This window comes from Podarcis erhardii (genome assembly GCF_964252035.2).
Source record: "Podarcis erhardii genome assembly, chromosome: 7".
In the NCBI taxonomy this organism is placed as follows: domain Eukaryota; kingdom Metazoa; phylum Chordata; class Lepidosauria; order Squamata; family Lacertidae; genus Podarcis; species Podarcis erhardii.
Genome location: NC_138511.1, coordinates 92319447 through 92338510, shown reverse-complemented (window position 1 = coordinate 92338510; position 19064 = coordinate 92319447). Strand labels below are relative to the sequence as shown.

The window sequence follows — 19064 nt, the reverse complement described above, 5'->3', positions numbered from 1 at the left end:
CCTTACCGAGAGAGTCCAAGATCCCACGATTCTCCTCCATGACTTCCTTATGCAGAGCTCTCTGGTCAGGATCCAGCAACGCCCACTCCCCGTCTGTGAAATGGACAGCCACATCTTCAAAGCACACTGGACCCTAACAGAACAGGAAAAAGGCTGTCCTCTTAGAGAACATTCCCTTGGCTCTGTCGTTTTCTACAGCGGCCAGACCCCTCTCTGCCGTCCTCATCCCTCTCTCCTGCTGCAGCTTCTGCCTCGGAGTCTGGGCTGCTCTCTGCCCCAGACTCCCTCTGCTCCCTCAGCCCCCTTCCCTCTCCAGCTTCAGACACCTCCTCCTCCTCCTCCCAGTCGGCTCCCTCTTCTCTGGCTCCTCCCACCATTCCTCTGCATCCAAGCAGTCCTTCCCCACAAGGCTCCTTCCCCCTACCTGATCTGGGTCCACAGCTGCTGCCTCCCCTCCACCATCATGAAAAGATGAAGGAGCAGGTCTTGGTGGCATCATTCCGTCACCTGGGAGAGACCAAGGTAAGTGGAAACCGTGAGCGCCTGCTTCTCTCAGAGGTGAAACAGTGCATCTCTAAGTACAGGTGGGGCTTCGTCCAAGTCTCCCCTGCTAGCTTCCGGTTCCGCTCTACTTTAATGGAGGCAGCGGGAGATCGTTGGAGAAGGAAAAACAAGGATGACTGAGGGTAATTCTCCTTGCAAGTTGCCCCCAGGGACAGGGGGGAATGGGCTTCACTCCGAGTTTGTCTCGGTGCCAGGCTCCGGCTCCAGCATGGATTGCGGGAGGCAGGGAGGCGCTGAGTGCAAAAGCCCTTCACCTGCCGAAAACCCTCCTTCGCTGCCATTAAGAAGCAGAGGTTCTCCTGTCGATTGGAGCTCAATTTGGACTAATGTACAGGCGTTGCTGGAAGAGATGAGATCATAAACTGCGGAATTAAACCAGCTGCAAGGTCTTTAAGGTTTGAATTTGAGAATAAACTTCATTTGCTGCAAAAGACAGTGAGTGGGGGGAGGGGAGCCTATGGCTTCTTTATATAAAGTTTTCTTCTCTACATTAATGAATTGGTAGCCTGCGATTGAATACTAGTTGAAAATATGTATATACAGGTGAGTAGGGATGAAACTGGATTACAAATATGGAGTATAACATCAAATGGAAATGTGCGTGGACAAAAAAAGGAAAAAGGGAGGGAAGTTCTATTTTGCAAAATGTTTATGATGGAAAATTAGAGCTGACTCTTCCCCATCCTTTATTATATACAGACTGAACTGATTAATGCTAAAAGGACTAGGAATTTAATTCAATTTAATTTAATTGGATAAATGCGCATTTATCTTAGGCCAGACAGAGGGATGTAAGGAATCTGAAAGTTGTGAGGGAGCTGATAAGTTTCATTACTGAGTCATTTGCAGTTCTGACCGATCCCTCTCTTTCCCAGGCGGAGAAGAAAAATGGCAAAAACTGATTATTTATTGGGATAGTGTGATGGAGAACAGCAACAACCAGGAAAAGATAGACAGAACATTTTACAAGGACAGGAAGAAATATCACGAACAGAAAGATTGCCACACATGGGAAGAGTAAGGATATCGCTGGAGTGCCTCACTTGTAGTTTTATATATTATTTGATGTTTCCATACGAATGGAAGTCATTAATATTGCAGTTGTTGAGTAAACAATTGTTATCTTGACAGGAGTGTAACTGAAATTAATAAGATTTTGGAATAGAGAAATCAAGAAAATCATCAAACCCTCGGTTTTAGCATGCGGGGGGCCACCTATATTATATAATTTTGTATAAGATTGGTATTAGTAATTGTATTGTAATTTCGCATTGTTATAAGGAGGCTGTTAGTGGACTGTAATTGTAAACTAATCAAATTGTTATCATAAACGTCTCCCCTGCTGAGTACAGTGGTGCCTCGCAAGACGAAATTAATCCGTTCCGCGATTCTCTTCGTCTAGCGGTTTTTTCATCTTGCGAAGCAAGCCCATTGACAGCTTAGCGGATTAGTGCTATTAGCGGTCTAGCGGCTTTTAGCGATCAGCTGTTAAGCGGCTTATCAGCGGAACAGCTGATAAGCGGCTTAGCGGCTTAGGAAAGGGGGGGGGGAGAGCGGAAAAAACCCATGGGAACTCGCAAGATTTTTTCGTCTTGTGAAGCAACCCCATAGAGAAATTCGTTTAGCGAAGCGCCTCCAAAACAGAAAAACCTTTCGTCTAGTGGGTTTTCCATCTTGCGAGGCGTTCGTCTTGCGGGGCAACACTGTACATTTGGAGATTTGTACCCATTTCATATAATAGTTGTGCAAGAATACATCTCTCCCCCCCCTGCCCCGAGCTCTGGGCTCCAGGTGTCTTCCCCCAAAAGATGTAAAGAACTCAGAGATTAGTTTCAAAAACAAGAGAATGTGACAAAACGGGGGAGAAAACACTCCTTCCTCCTTACCCAGAGGCCTCACTCTGGCGTCCAACCGAGTCTTCTCTGCCTCCGAAGAATCAAGACCCATTTCTGCCCAAAGATCCTTCCTCTGAAACAGCAGCAAGGATTCAAAACAGAGAATGGGGAGAAGGGTTAGAAAAGGAATGGCAGAGGCAAGCGCTTTCGGGGGACAGAGGTGAAAGCTGCTTCCTGCTTCTGCTAGACTGGGGTCTGGGGTTGGCTGCCAGGACCATGAAACATTGGTCCTCAAGGATCTTCACTGGCTCCCAGAACGTTTCCCAGCACAATTCAAAGTGTTGGCCTCAAAGGCCCACTATACCCAAAGGAGCGTCTCCATGAACTGAGGTCCAGTTCCGAGGGTCTTCTGCTGATTCCCTCCCTGTGATAAGTGAAGTTACAGGGAACCAGGCAGAAGACCTTCTCCGCAGTGGCCCCCACCCTGGGGAATGCCCTCCCATCAGGCGATAAGGAGATAAGAAAATGCATAACTTATAGAAGACATCTGATGTCTTCTTATGCTTTTATATGTGCTGGAAGGCACATGGGTGTAGTATTAATAATAATAATAATATGAAGAAGCAGAAGCAGAAGCAGATCTGTTCCTAGATGCTTTCCAAAAAAGGATGGGCCATTAGGAAATGATTTGGGAATACTCTCCCTCCTCTTTGGAGCCCCTGGGGAGTATCCAGAGGAAAGTCTCTCTCACCTGCTGCTCTGCCTGCTTCCTCTCCTCTGCCTGACTCAGGAGGAAACCTTCGGCCAGGGCCACCGCCTGGGAACTGGTCTCCGCTCCGCATTCCCTCACCCAGTTCTCCATCTCCAGAGGAAGGACAGCCAGGAACTGCTCCAAGATCACCAGGTCCAGCATCTGAGCTTTCGTGTGCCTTTCTGGCTTCAGCCATCGACAGCAAAGGTGGTAGAGTTGGCTGCAAACCTCTCGGGGTCCTTTGGCCTCCTGGAAGCAAAACTGCCTGAGCTGCTGGCTCTGCACCTCTGAGCAAAGGGTGTCCTCCTCACCTGGGTTCTTCCGCACAGAGTTTCCCCAGAATTCCCCACTGCTCCCAGTTTCCATGGCATGGCCTCTTCCTGCTTCAGGGCCAACTGAGTCTTGCTCATCCATCTGGGCTCTCCGGAAGTCTCCCAGAGATCGGAAGGAGCCCCTTGGTCCTCTGCCAAGTTCTGTGGCTACTAATGCGAGGTGCAGAAAATCGCATGAATCAAACACACTATTCTATCGTAAGATGAAGAGGAGAAGAATGTTTCCTGAGGAAGCGTGGACGAGTCTTGCTAGGAACCAGGGCTGGATTGCACCACAGCTCAGACTCCAGGCTGTATGGGGGGAAAAGGGGGAGGGAGAAGTCATAACTGTGAATGACAAGTGAGTGTAATCTGGAGCCAGGGAACAGTGGGGGTCCCTCCCAACCCCACTTCATAGTCCAGAGCTTCCCCCCAACCCTGCCATTTCTGCTTGGGTGGCTTGGTGAGCAGCAGGGCCCATGTCCAGCTCCAGCCACCGTCCCTTAGGGACTTCCTGCTCTGGATCCGAGGGGACGGTGGCAAGGCCCTCTGGGTGGAACTGCCCTGGAAGACGCCTCGGAAACTGGACTTTCCATCAGATAAAGAATTAGGGAGGGAAAATGGCCGACATACAGAGATTTATGAATAGAGAGAGAAGGGAAGCTTCATGGTATTTCCCTCTTAATATACTTCTCCCTCATAATTATGTCCCTCCTAATATACTTCTCCCTCATGTCCCACTTAATATCCTTCTCCCTCACAATGATGTCCCTCTTAATATACTTCTTCCTCATAATAATGTCCCTCTTAATATACTTCTCCCTCACAATTATGTCCCTCTTAATATACTTCTCCCTCATGCCCCTCCTAATATACCTCTCCCTCATAATAATGTCCCTCCTAATATACTTCTCCCTCACAATTATGTCCCTCTTAATATACTTCTCCCTCATGCCCCTCCTAATATACCTCTCCCTCATAATAATGTCCCTCCTAATATACTTCTCCCTCACAATTATGTCCCTCCTAATATACTTCTCACTCACAATTATGTCCCTCTTAATATACTTCTCCCTCACAATTATGTCCCTCTTAATATACTTCTCCCTCACAATTATGTCCCTCCTAATATACTTCTCCCTCATAATAATGTCACTCCTAATATACTTCTCCCTCACAATTATGTCCCTCCTAATGTCCTTCTCCCTCATAATAATGTCCCTCCTAATATACTTCTCCCTCACAATTATGTCCCTCCTAATATACTTCTCCCTCACAATTATGTCCCTCCTAATATACTTCTCCCTCACAATTATGTCCCTCCTAAGTCAAAACAAAATAAAAAAATTCCTTCCAGTAGCACCTTAAAGACCAACTGAGTTAGTTCTAGGTATGAGCTTTCGTGTGCATGCACACTTCTTCAGAGGAAAGCTCTGAAAACGAAAAGCTCACACACGAAAGCTCACACACGAAAGCTCATACCTAGAACTAACTCAGTTGGTCTTTAAGGTGCTACTGGAAGGAATTTTTTTATTTTGTTTTGACCATGGCAGACCAACACGGCTACCTATCTGTCCCTCCTAAGGTCCTTCTCCCTCCCTCCTGTCTCCCAGTCCCGCCCCACCTCCCTGGCCAGGGGCCTGAGCTCCCTCTGGCTCCCTCCCGGACCCCCAGCCTCCCTTCCCTCCCCTTCCCGCCTCCCGAGGCAGGGAGTTCCCCAGGCTTCCCCCGAGAGGAGACCCACCAGAGCCCGGCAGGCGAGGGCCAGGCCGGAAGGGACGTCAGAGGGGAGGAGGAGGGGGAGGAGCGGCCCGCCTTCCTTTCCTGTCCTCTCTAGGAAGCCAGCTCGGCGCGTCTTAACCCTTCTCTCTCCCTGCCGAGGAGCTCGGGGCGTCGCGTAGGCGCAGAGCTGCCCCTTCCGGTGGGGGGGGGGGGGCAGGGAGGAAGCAGGACCCAGAACCCGGGAGTGGGCGCGTGTGCGTGGGAAGGGGGAACCCGTGTCCGGGAGGAGGAGCCCGTCTCTCTGCCTGGGGCTCCGGGACTGCGAAGGGGCGTCTAGGCGAGGGAGAGGGGGGTCCTTGTGGGGGGGCAGATTGGGGACCCGGGGATGTCTCTCTTGGGGGGGGGGGCTGCGGGGCAGAGAGCCCTGTGCCAGCAAGAGGGGGGCCTGGGAGGGTGCGGGGGTCGCTGGCCCGAGGGGAGGGGGGGCGCCTGGCCGGGAAGAAGCAGGACCCAGAACCCGGGACTGGGCGCGTGTGCGTGTGAAGGGGGAACCCGTGTCCGGGAGGAGGAGCCCGTCTCTCTGCCTGGGGCTGCGAAGGGGAGTCGGGGCGGGGAAGGGGGGGGGGTCTCATCATCTCTAATTCAATATATTAGGATTCTCCTCAGACGCAGCAGCTGGGTCATCCTGAGCCTCTTTGGCTTGGCGCTTGCTGGTCATTTTCTGACAGGAATTTTTTCTCTCTTTAATCAAAGAACTTCACTCCTTTCTTAAACTGGTTGTTCTGTGTCTCTGGGTTTGTTTCTGTGTGGGATTTTACTTCGTATCACGGCTCTTTCCCCCCCGGCACCCTTGGGCCCGCCCTTCAGGCTTGTCGTTTCCTCCCTGGGTTCCTTTTTCTGGAAGGGACTGAGTATTACTGCTCCCCCTGAGTCTCCTTGGATTTCCTCTCCCAAGGTAGAGACTTCCGTTACTGTTTTCAGCCTAAATGAGCAGGAACCTCTTGAAAACATTGCTCTGAACGGATGAGCTGTTTGAGCTCATCTAACTTTCCTCCCGTCTGTCCAGAGCTTGGTCAATTCGGCTGCCCAGTTGGGCCTAAGTCTCTCCTGGTTTCCTTTTAATTTCACCAAAGGCTTTTTGGCTTTGTTCTGCAGTCAGTCCAAAGCGCACTTTCACTCTGTGAGGGAATCAGAGGTTTCATCCTCTCTGAGATCTGAGTATATTTCACTCAAAATTCCACGTATCTGTGGGCCTAAGTGCAGCATTCAGTTTTCCTCATGAATGTTTAAGTCTGCCAGTCCGCTCAAAACTAAATGGGATCTGTGTGGGTTTTAACTTCATATCCCACCTCTGCCCCCAATTAATATGCGAAGACGCAAGGGCTCTTCCCCCCCCCCCCCCGGCACCCTTGGGCCCGTTCTCTCTCTTAAATATAGTGCGCCCACCTCACAGAACACGATTTCCACAAATGCCCTCCAACTACCTCAGATTATCTTGTGGGGGACTTGCGTGAGGTCATCGTCATTTAGTCATCTAGTCATGTCCGACTCTTCGTGACCCCCTGGACCAGAGCACGCCAGGCACCCCTGTCTTCCACTGCCTCCCGCACTTTGGTCAAACTCAGGCTGGTAGCTTCAAGAACACTGTCCCACCATCTCGTCCTCTGTCGTCCCCTTCTCCTTGTGCCCTCCATCTTTCCCAACATCAGGGTCTTTTCCAGGGAGTCTTCTCTTCTCATGAGGTGGCCAAAGTAGTGGAGCCTCAGCTTCACAATCTGTCCTTCGCGTGAGGTAAAACTTACTAATTGGGAGTCGCAGGCAAGAATTGTTCAAATAAACATTAACGATTTTATTTAACAAGGAGGTTTTTGACACGAGTGGATAAAACTTAGGATACCTCAGTTTACAATGTTATTTCCCTTCAAGGTTTTCTCAGTTCTTTCACACTTAAGACTTTGGCTCTTAACAAGGTGGCACTTTCTGCCAGTTACCCTACTCCCGAGGGACTCCAAGCCAAAGACCCAAGGGATCTCTGGTTTGGGAGTCTTCTCTTTCTAGAAGGATCTCTCCCCTCCTGACTGGGATGAGAGCTCAGCAGCCGGTCTCTTTCCAGCTCCTCCTTCTCCTGGCTCAGCCTCCCAGTTCCTTCCTGGCCTGATTTACTCTCCCAGGACACCACACACTGTCCTTCCCACTAAGCTCAGAGACTCCTTTCTCTAGCTGGTGGTCTTTTCCTCAGAGTGGATGTTTCCACCCAGAACCAGCTCCTCTCACTCCCCATCTTCCCCACCTCCCTCCAAAGCTCCTAGCCATGGGGTCAAATGGGCCCAGGTCTCCCTCCTCCAGCTCCAGGGCTCTTAGTCTGTCTGTTAAACCACATGGGGCATCTTTCGGTGTAGGATATTCTCCTAGATGCCCCAACCTGCCACTTCCCCTGAGCTTCTTGCAGCCTGATGGCAACAAACAGGCGTGTGTGTCTTGCTTCTTGGCAAGTAAAGCAACACCCTCCCTGGTCGGATGGAGGGTCTCACCTCTGGAATGGTGGAAAGGACCATCCAGCCACGTAGCTGGTTAGGGGCCCAGGCCCTTCCTGAATCTTCTTCTGAGGGTCTCAGGATGGGTGATGAATTTCGGGGAATTGGATTGGCAAGCAGTGCCCCTCTGCATTTGTCTTTTTTTTTTTTTTAATGAACATTTATTGGTATTTTCAGCATACATATAAAAATCAAAAACAAAAATGAACAAAATAAAAACCACCCAAAAAACAGACCTCCATATTTGGAAATAAAGCCTATGGGGTATTCCAACACTTGTTTCATATTTCTTTCAAATCCAAAAGTCCCCAAAGCTCCAACTTTCACCTTCAGCATATTTATAATCCTCAGGTCTTCGGATCTCCCCAAAAGGAGATCTCTCCATTTTTCAGTCACCAATTCAGGCCAGGCTTTCCACATCAAATTTTTATTTTCCTCTTTTGTCATCCTGTCAGGTCTCAAGTTGCAGTTCTCCTTTGACATCTGCAGAATTCCAGCTCCTCCTTCATTTCCTTCTAAAGCGACATGTTGCTCCATCTTGTCAAAACTTTCAGTTTCATCTGTTTGTTCAGTTTCATCTACTTGTTCAGTTGAATGGGCTTCCTGTTTCAAATCCTTATCAGATTCAACACTGTTATTTGCTGTCAGGCGTAGTGCTGAAACCTTTGTAGCCAAAACATTGTACTGATCTTGTAACTTTCCCAAGAGAACAAGTGCTCTGTCTAGTTCTGCTTGAATTTTCCATCCTCCGGCCATTCCTGTAATGTCACTAAAACCCGTCTAGGGGGATTTTAGTTCCTTAATATTCCTTTCAGCTCAAAAACCAAAAGTCCAGTTATTTTGTGTCAGCCCTTCCTTATTTTCAGCAAATTGTAACAAATAAACCAGCAGAGGCAACAAAAACAAAGTTCTCTTTTTCCAACTGACAGCTAACTGTCCGACAGCTAACTTGACAGCTGTCAAACTCTTCAATATTACATCAGCAGGCTTTCTCCCGGGACGCTCCCGGGTCTGAGGGGGGGTGTGAAATTTTAGCTTCCAAAATTTATCTTTTATCCTCCAGTAAATCTTCTTGTAATGTCCGAACCGTGAAGTTAAAATCTTATACAAAAACAAAGAAAAGTTCTCTCGACCTCAGCTGACAGGTCCTTTGCTTTAGATTGTTTACAAAGGGGGGGTGGACTTCCTTTTTAACCCTTCCCCGCTCGTTCCTGATCCAAAAAAAAGAATTTTAAGGTTCAAATCTCCATATTACTCACGGGTTGATGTTTTAAAGTCCGATTGATCCAAGGAAAAAGTCAGCGCTCTCCGTCAATGGCTTGCGGCTTCACTCCGTAGACGAGGGAGTACTCTCAGCACCACGCCTCACCCCGTCCCCGTTCTGAAGCCTTTAAAAAGGCTCCTTCACGGATTGGGGGGGCGCAAATGGTGCCCGCCGAGTCTCTGTGTTCACAGGCCTTTGCGCCTGTGATTTTAAGGGTCCCCGCTTCGCCGCAGCGGCCAGACCCAAACTCTACGGAGCCGATTCCCTCCGGAGCTCGGAGGGAATCCGCCATTGAACGATGGCACCAACCTGGAAGTCCCCGCCCCTCTGCATTTGTCCCTGCCCTGCCCCAGCGCATCATGGCACTCGGAAGCCACTCCTGAGAGGACCTGTTCTCCTCCCCACCCTCCTTTTGATACCATGGGCCTTTCAGAGTGGGACCTCCCTTTTCCCCACTGTCTCTCTAGGACACCTGGCTCACAACAAGGTCAGCTTGTCTTCCCAATGTTCCTGTAAGTGAGGAGAAAATGCTTGCCATTTCTGTTTGCCACTGAGCAGTGCTTTGGAGTCACAAGACTCTGTCTACATTCCACACATTCCATACTGTTGGAAGTCTCACGGGAGACAGATTCCTGTTCCTTTGTTCCTTTGTTGTTCAGTTGCTCTCTGCTCTCACAGAGAGAGGATGTATTTTTCTGTCTGCGTAGCTAGATAATAAAACTCCTAGCAATGTAGCCAAAACCTCTCGTCTCTTCCCTGTACTGGAAACTCTGCTGAATGGGGAATGTGCCTGGAGCCTTATCGGATGCTCAGGTCGTCAATCACGTGGAGGCGATTCCGGAAGATGAGCTTTATCAGCTCGGTCAAACGGAGATCCCGAGAGGAACTACCAGGGAAGAAGTTCCATTGAACCCAGTGCAATGAGTTCTGGGCAGACCTGCAGAATTCTCCAGTTCTAGGATTCCACGACACCCCAGATCACTCTCTGTATCTGGGAAGGGACTGCAGCAGAGCTGTACTCTCACTGAGGGGGGAAGAGGAGATAAGAAGAGCAAGCTTTCTCTTGGCTAAAAACCAAACACCCCAGAAGGAGCAGGAAAGGCCCAGAGGGGGAGAGGCTCTGCAAGGACATCTCCCTGGCGGGCCTTTTCCACGCCAGGCTCTCCGGGCACCAAAGAGGCTTTCATTTTGATGCCAAGGACACCCTGAAAGGACTTAGACCAGTCATGACGTGAAGGAGGTATTGCAGGAATAAATCATAATTTGGGTCAGCGCTCCTCCTCCTCCTGTGCATCTGGCCAGAGCCATGGCTGCTTTCCTGAGGACCTTCCTCTGCTTCTGCCCCCGTGAAGGGGCCCTGATGGAAGGCTGTGGGGGCTGCAGACAGGCCAGCCCTTCAAGAGCAAAAGGGGGCCATCTTGGAGGGGGATAGGCATAATATTTAACCTTTCTGAGAGCGTCCGAGATCCCCCAATTCTCCTCCATGACTTCCTTATGGAGGGCTCGCTGGTCAGGATCCAGCAATGCCCATTCCACACCTGTGAAATGGAAGGCTACATCTTCAAAGCACACTGGACCCTAAAAGAAAAAGGTGAACTGTTACACTTTGTTGTTTTCTGCCTCTTAATTGATGTTCTGTATTAACTGGATTTTTTTCCTGCACATTTTATGGATGCATATTTTGATGTGTTAATGGAATTACCGGTATTCATTGTGTATTTTAACGAAGGGCATTAAGAAACTGGTGTTCTTCAAATCATTCCTCAAATCCTGTGCACAAACATTCCCGTTTTCCACATGGAAGGATCCCTTCTTCTGTCCCTCTGTGCTGTTCTTGCCGGGTGGGGAGTGTTGGGATCCCAGAATGCTGTGTGAGATACTAAGTCTGCAGGCTTGAGTCTGCTAGCTGATGCAACTGGCTGATGCAATTGGCCTGCAATTCTTTCTATGCAAGTGCAGGGTCAGAATAATGTGCTGTCAGTTGATTGGCTGTCCTTGGTTTAAAAGGGAAAGGTGGTGGTGCAGAGGAGTGTGGTCACAGAGAGAGAGAGTCTTCCTCTTTGCCTTAAGGTGCAGCCAGGTACTCGGTTTGACTGTATGAACTGCTCGTGTATTATAGCCTGTAGATATTTGTATATATAGAGCTCACAATAAATATACTGCACTGAAGAACCTGGAACTCTAAGCATTTCTGCTAAAGCGCCATGAAGATTTCGCGACAGGGAGGACGCTCCTGAAGCCCTATAGACATCTCCAAGGTGCGCAGGGGAATGAGAGGGGGAAAGCCCCATTGTGGGACTGATGGGGTGAATCCTGGCCACTCTTTGGTATGGTGTGTGAACTGCTAAGAAGCCTATTTGAGCCTTCAACCCTCCTTCCTTGGCGGTTCCTCCCACCATTCCTCTGTGTCCCCCAGTCCATGGCATCCTCTCTCCCCACATGGCCCCTGCTCTGGGTCCACAGGGGCAACTTCCCCTCCGCCACCAAGAAAAGATGGACAAGCAGGTCTTGCTGGCCTCCTTCCGTCTCCTGCGAGAGAAGAAGGTGAGTGGGAAGCCAAGAGCGCATGCTTCACTCCGAAGGAAAACTACAGGTGCGCCTTCAAACAAGCAGGAGTTGCCACCTAAATATCGACGTTTGTACCCATTTCACATACTAGTTGTGCAAAAACACATCTCCCTTTCTCTGGGCTCCTGGCCCCCAAAATCCACATAATGTGACCAAACAGAGTTTTCCCAGAATCCCCCACTCCTCCCATGTTGGGTTGCCAGGCCTCTTCCTGCTTCAGGGCCAGCTGAGTCTTGCTCATCCATCTCTGTTCCCAGGAGATCGGAAAGAGTCCCTAGGTCTTCTGCCAAGTTCTGCCTGTCCTACTGAGAGGTGCCAGAGAATCCTGTAAAGGAAATGCATTCTTCTACTACAAGATTGATAGACAGTCAGGAGAAGAGAAATGTTCCCTGGGCCAGCATGGATGAGTCTGAATCACAGCCCAGACTCGGAGTTCAAGCACTATATTCCCATATTCTGAAGACAGACTTCTGTCTCTGTTCTGAGGGCAATTCTCTCCCCCTTCAGAAGCATGGCTGCCTCCAACTGGGGGGCCTGGAGCCACCGCTAGCCCTCTGCTCCTCCCTGAATGGGCCTCATCCTCTTCTCAAGCCATCTCTTCCTCCTGTGGCAGGGAGTTCCATGGGCCTAACTGCGCACTGGGAGATGGAAGGACTTTGTTTAGCACAGAGGCCAAGTTTTTATTTCTGCCTCCAGATGTTTCCATCTGGCTGCCACCTGGGCGGATTCTTCAGTCCCATCAGGGTTCCTTTGCAGGCCCTTTTCTTCCTGACTCAGTGACCCCTCCCCAAAGGAGCAAGACAAGAGTTGCAGACCTCCTGTTACTTGCAGCCTCCCTGGCTTTGCAGAGAGAAGGGGGGCAGAACCTCTTAGCCCTGGCTTGGGGATCCCCTTGCAGGAGCTGAGCAGAGTCCCCATGGATCCGTCTCCTGCAGCCCTAGGACACCTCGCCCCACTTCTCCCCACTGCACCCTAGGGCAGAAAAGAGAGGAAACTCACCAGATGCCAGAAGGGAAACTGAGGCAGCTCCTGCAGAGGAAACGAAAGCCCCCTCACCCTCTGGCAAGGCAGGAGAGCTCAGTGGGTAGAGCATGAGTCTCTTTGGATCTCAGACCCCTGGGTTCAAGCCCCAGGCTGGGCAGAAGATTCCTGCCTGGCTGGGGATGTGCTAGATGACTTTGGGGGTCCCTCATCATGACTCCCTGGCCCTCATGGCTGTTCTTCTGAGCCCTTGCAAAGCGGAGCTGGCCCTGCTCCCTTCTCTCTCTCTCTCTCAGGAGCCAGGGCCCCAGAGGGGTCTTCTTTGGGGGACCCTCCCCTGCAGCCCTGGGACCCCCCATTTCCCCAAGGCCACTCACCGGATCCCAGAAGGAGCAGAGAGACAAAAGCCCTGATGGGGGCGGAGCTTGTGCTCTGGGGAGCCTCCTCCCTTTATTCCTCTCTAGGAAGCCAGCTTGGTGCCCCTTAACCCTTTTGCTGGTTCCTCTCTCCCTGCGGAGGAGCCCCGGGCGTGGCACAGGTGCAGAGCTGCTCTATCGGGGGACTTTGGGGGCCTTGCAAGCTTCTCCCTCCGCGGGGGAACAGATTTCTGTCCATCTCAAGAGCAACAAGAATGTATTCCTTCCCACCCTTTGCTTGAGAAGTAAAACTCTGCAAGTGTTTGGCTCCAGGGACCCTTGAGAGAGAGTTGCCAAGAGGAAGGAATAGGGGGTCCTGCAAGGAGAGGATGAGGGGAAAACCCCCTTTTCTAGGGGTGGGGGAGAGGGATGGGGCTCCCGGGTCAAGAGAGCACCTTGTATCCCGGCACTGAAAAGACACCCTCCCGACACACACACACTTTGCGGCATCTCCTTTGGGCAAGGGGTCAAAACATCGTTCCAACTTGAAAACCACCTCCAGGACCAGCCCCCCTCAATGGGCTTTGGACTACAACTCCCAACCGGGCCTGCCAGCAGAAGGCAGGGGGGATGGAAACAGCCGGCCAAAAGGTCCGGCCAGCTCCAGAGGCGACCCAAGGCTGCTCTCCAACGGGGCGCTGCTCCAGGCATCTGAGTTGCCCAGTTCAAGGGAGCTGGCGGGACTAAGAACCGGGGTTCCTAAATTGCAGGGGGTGGACTAGATGAGCCTGGAGTGTCCCCTTCCAGGATTCCTCATCTGGCTCCCAATGACACGGCTGGAATGTCTCCCAAAACTGCCCCCCCTTTCACAAGGAGCTCTCCCCCCCCCCCCTGCGTCTTAAACTACCCTTTGACTGGCAACCATCTCCAATTTCCTTGCTGGACAATCCCAACCAAAGATGCATTAGATTCTCTGAAATCTACTCAGGAGTCCTGTAGTGATTTCATGCTCTTTATTGCGGCTTGTAAAGCAGTGATTTAATGGCCCCCAAACCTCAGGCTGTTATATACATTATTTACACAATTAGTCCCGTCTGACTGGCTGATTCTGCTTCCCTCCTGGAGCCTGATTGGCCTTTTCCTGCAAGCCAATCAGTTGTTGCATTCTAGGATCCTACTTACCTATTGTTCTAGGATCCAAGCTTAGTACATAACCTTCTCCTTCCTCCGTGTCCCCAATTCTTAAATAGGCTTTATTTCAAAACAGGGTGGGGGGTAGAGATGGCTTAGAGAGGGAAAGAAGCTAAATTTTCACCGCTCAGAACCTGGAAACGAGCTGCCATTAAGATTGTTGTATTTTGGAGCGTGCATTGACTGTGAATAGACCGTTTGCTGACAGCCAGTGAAACAAGAGTGATACATTGTTTTAACCATCCTCTTCTGACCTCAAAAAGGAGCAAAAGGAGTAAGAGTAACTGAGTAACAGTAACTGAGACTTGATACTAAATCTAATGGTGCAACTGTGTTTTAAAAAGTGACATTTTGGGCTAGCATAACATAATTAGTAACTATTTCCCTCTAGAGGAGGTTTCTGAAATTGCTACAAGGGTTGGAATTTTCCAATTCTAAGATAAGACTCTGGGACTGCGGAATTGACCTTGAAGTGTTTAAGCGTTATGGCAGATGGAAAAGAAAAAATAGACCCGCCAATCCAAGACAAAACAACAAGGTCTGGGAAGTCTTGGCAGCGAAGAGCCTCTACATCTGGTCCTCCTGCCCCATCTGCGGCTGTATCAACGCACTCTAAATCAAAAGGAATGATATCAGAAGAGACCTTAGCGCTTGCATTAAGTAAGATAAATGAATCATTGGAACAAATGAATAAAAAATTAGACCAGAACTCACAAAGTATAAATAGTTTGGGACAAAAAGTTAATACAAATACAGAAGCTATTGAGAAACTGATACAGGAGTCTAATTCGACTCGACAGATCGCAGAGGAAGCTAAGGGAAAAGTTGTTGCCGTGGAGGCAAAGGTAACTCAATTGGAAACAGAGAGAGTTCCAGACCTACAGAAGCAACTTGAGGACCACAAGTTGGCGCTTTCTATGATTGAGCTCAAGGAAAAACAGATAAATTTGAGAATTAGAGCTGTACCTGAACTGGAAAAGGACTCTTTGTTAGAGTTCCTTACTCAGGAATTTGCAGACTGCTGGGATTTGGACTTGGAAAAAGAGGAGTTCAGAATTGTGAGGGCCTTTAGACTTGGAAGAGGAGGGAAGAAGAAGAGGAACAGAATAAGAGACTGCTTGATTACCCTCCGATCTAAAGAAGAGAGAGAGAGAATTTTGGGCTGGCACTACGAGAAGACTTTGGTAATACAACAGTCAAGAGTGGAAATATTTAAAGATATCCCAAAACATCTTTTGGACCTTAGATCCAATTTTGGAGATTTGGTTGCCCTGCTGAGAAGGAACAAAATCATCTTCAGGTGGGAATTTCCTCAAGGCCTATCCTTCAGCTTTAAAGGAAGGAAAATAAAAAAAAGATCAGCAGAAGATAAAATAAAGTTTCTGATTAAATACGAAGAAGATCTGCAGAAGGGAATCGGAAAAGAGCCAACAGCATTGGACAGAAGATCATCAGATAGAGGACCAGAGCAAAGAGTATTGGAGAGAAGATCACCAAACAGGGGAACATTGGATATATCGACATTATCCTTTGGATTGGATCCCCCCGTGAACGTGCCATCATCATTACCAACAGAAGAGGAGCAAGCATTGGGTGCACTTGGGGGGGGCATCAAAGTAACCACATGATGGCGCTGCAGGTCTTGAGTTGGAATGTGAATGGACTGAACTCCCCGGAAAAAAGGCGGAGAGTATTTCATTTACTGAAAAAAGAGCATTTGGACTTGATTTGTTTACAAGAAACACATGTGACAAGGCTACACAGGAAGATATTGTATAATAAAAGATTAGGCCAATAATATATCTCATCGGATAAAGTTAAAAAAAGAGGAGTGGTCCTCTATGCAAAGGAGAACCTATCACCAAAATTTATATTTAAAGATGATCAAGGAAGATACGTTGCAATTGAAATTCAAACACTAGGAGAAAAATTCTTGATAGTAGGTATTTATGCACCAAATGAAGGAAAATCGGAATTTTTTAAGAAGTTACATGAGACTCTGATGGACTATATGGATTACAATATGATTTTGATGGGAGATATGAATGGGGTAGTGTCTACAAATATGGATAAGGCACAGAGACAGGTAGTCACCAAGGATGGAAGATTACCAAAAACTTTCTTTGATATGACTGAAAATATGGATTTAGTCGATATCTGGAGAACAAAGAACCCCCTGGGAAGAGAGGGAACCTTCTTCTCTGAGGCTAAAATGACATGGACAAGAATTGACCAAATTTGGGTAACCAGAGGACTGGCTCCGAAGACTAGTAAAGTGGAAATCTGCCCCAAGACCTGCTCCGACCATAATGCCGTGAAGATGGAAATGAAATTGACGCCAATTGGTTCCTTTAGATGGAGGATGAATGATACTTTGTTTAGGAATGAAGAATTCACTAAGAAGGCCCAAAAAACTTTGAGAGACTATTTTGAGATAAATATGAACACTACTGTGGAAAAAAAGAGTAATATGGGATGCAAGCAAAGCGGTCATGAGAGGATTTTTGATACAACAGAATGCAATTAAGAAGAGAACTCAAAATGAGAAAAAAGACAAAATCCTGGAAAAAATAAAGGAAGGAGAGAAGAAATTGAGGGTGAAACCAAAGTCGCAGGAGATTTTGAAAGAGATAAAGTTGTATCAAGTACAATATATGAAAATGATGAATCAGGAAATAGAATGGAAGATTAAACAGATGAGACAAAAGACATTTGAATCGGCAAATAAGTGTGGGAAACTGTTGGCTTGGCAAATGATAAAAAGACAAAAACTTAATACTATTACGAATTTAGAAGTGGAAGGAAAGAATATACAGAATCCAGTGGAAATTAGAAGGTGCTTCCAGAGGTATTTCAAAAAACTATATACACAGGAGATGCAGAAAGAAATGGACATTGCTAAATTTTTGAAAATGAATGGACTACAAAAAATTTCCCAGGAAAATAAGTTAATGCTGGATTACAAAATAAGAGAACAGGAAGTAGAAGGGGCCATTCAGAACATGCAATTGGGTAAATCTCCAGGACTGGATGGACTGACTTCAAGATACTACAGATCTCTGAAAGAATGGTTAATACAACCCTTAAAGGAAGTCTGCAATGAAATATTGGAAGGGGAAAAGGCACCAGAGTCGTGGAAGGAAGCGTACATCACACTTATACCGAAAACAGAGACTGAAAAGGCACAGCTTAAGAACTACCGCCCCATAGCACTGCTTAATGTGGATTATAAGATTTTTGCAGATATTTTGGCTAGAAGATTAAAAAAGGTGTTAGCAGAAGAAATTCACAAAGATCAAGCGGGTTTTCTCCCGGGCAGAGACTTGTCTGACAATATGAGGAATATAATTAATATCTTAGAAAAACTACAAGTAAAGATCAATACTAAAGCAGTTTTGATATTTGTGGACGCGGAGAAAGCCTTTGACAACATTTCTTGGAGTTTCATGAAGAAGAATTTACTGGGGATGGGGGTTGGTCAAGGTTTTGGAAATGGTATAGGTGCAATTTATTCAGAACAGAAGGCTAAATTAATTGTTAATAACGTAGTGACAGAAGAATTTAAGATTGAGAAAGGAACACAACAAGGTTGCCCAATCTCTCCTTTGCTTTTTATATCGGTCCTGGAGGTTTTGTTAAATATGATTAGAAGGGACCAATTGGTAAAAGGTATACAAGTAGGAGCCAAACAGTACAAACTGAAAGCATTTGAGGCGATTTGGTATTGACTCTACACGAGCCAGAATCTAGTACTAAAAGAATATTAGAACTGATTCAAGAATTTGGTCAGGTAGCAGGTTTTAAGTTGAACAAGACAAAAACTAAGGTTTTAGAGAAAAATCTAACTGAGATTGAGAGAGATAAATTTCAGAAGGAGACAGGATTAACATTGGTTAAGAAAGTGAAATATTTAGGGGTTAACATGACTGCTAAGAACATGAATTTATTTAAGGATAACTATGAAAAATGTTGGACTGAAGTGAAAAAGGATTTAGAAATCTGGTCAAATTTGAAGTTATCGTTGTTAGGCCGAATTGCTGTGATAAAAATGAATGTATTGCTAAGAATGCTGTTTTTGTTTCAAACATTGCAAATTTTGGACAAAATGGACTGCTTCAAGAAGTGGCAGAGAGATATCTCTAGATTTGTCTGGCAGGGCAAGAAGCCTCGTATAAAATTTAAGATATTAACTGATGCTAAAGAAAGAGGTGGATTTGCCCTGCCAGACCTCAAACTTTATTATGAATCAGTCGCTTTTTGTTGGCTGAGAGAATGGATGCTTCTTGAAAACACTGATGTGTTGGATTTGGAAGGTTTTAACAATGTATTTGGTTGGCATGCATATCTGTGGTATGATAAGGTTAAAGCACACAAAGCGTTTAAAAACCATATTGTCAGGAAAGCACTATTTAATGTCTGGATAAGATATAAAAACTTGTTAGAAAATAAAACCCCGAGATGGCTGTCATCAATGGAAGCAAAGGCTCAGAAAAAACTCAATATGGAGGCCAAATGGCCGAAGTATTGGGAAATTCTGGAACAAGAGGGAGACAGATTAAAACTGCAGAGTTTTGAAAAACTAAAAAACAGAGTGCGAGACTGGCTCCACTATTATCAAATAATGGAGGCATATAATTTGGATAAAAAACTAGGCTTTCAGGTGGAAAAATCTAAACTGGAAACAGAATTGCTAGACCCTAAAAGGGGGATTTATTCACATTGGTTTTCTACCCAAAAACCACCACCCCCGGCTGTGAGGAGGGTGGCGCCTCCTCCATGAATTCCTCTTCCACTCCCAGCAACTCCGCTCAAACCTTTGCTAAAATCCTGCTCTCCTCCCTCCTCTCCGTCTCAGAGGCTGGGCTTCTGTCTCATCTCAAGAACCGCCAAAGCGCCCGCAGTTGCCTCTTATCTCCCACCCAAACCGTCCACATCAATCCTAAGCGTCTCCTGTTCTGATTTCCATTTTTTGTCTTCTTTTCCAGCT

The 19064-nt window shown here is 47.5% G+C and overlaps 1 protein-coding gene and 1 long non-coding RNA gene across 5 annotated transcripts in view; one reads left to right on the top strand and one right to left on the bottom strand.

Moving 5' to 3' along the window:
* The window catches only part of LOC309346205, a 58007-nt gene extending 39234 nt beyond the window's left edge, over positions 1–18773 (top strand). The window contains exons 2-3 of the long non-coding RNA XR_014158463.1: positions 12918–14653; positions 14702–18773. This is a non-coding gene — a long non-coding RNA (uncharacterized lncRNA). The remainder of the gene's footprint in view (positions 1–12917; positions 14654–14701) is intronic.
* Positions 1–19064, bottom strand: part of LOC309345561 (uncharacterized protein) — a 63768-nt gene that overhangs the window by 27670 nt on the left and 17034 nt on the right. For all 4 annotated transcript variants that reach the window (XM_081868658.1, XM_081868659.1, XM_081868660.1 and 1 more), the window contains exons 6-9: positions 3151–3632; positions 2451–2532; positions 425–507; positions 7–133 (exon numbers count right to left, since the gene is read on the bottom strand). In XM_081868658.1, coding sequence (XP_081724784.1) covers positions 7–133; positions 425–507; positions 2451–2532; positions 3151–3632 — 774 coding nt within the window. The remainder of the gene's footprint in view (positions 1–6; positions 134–424; positions 508–2450; positions 2533–3150; positions 3633–19064) is intronic.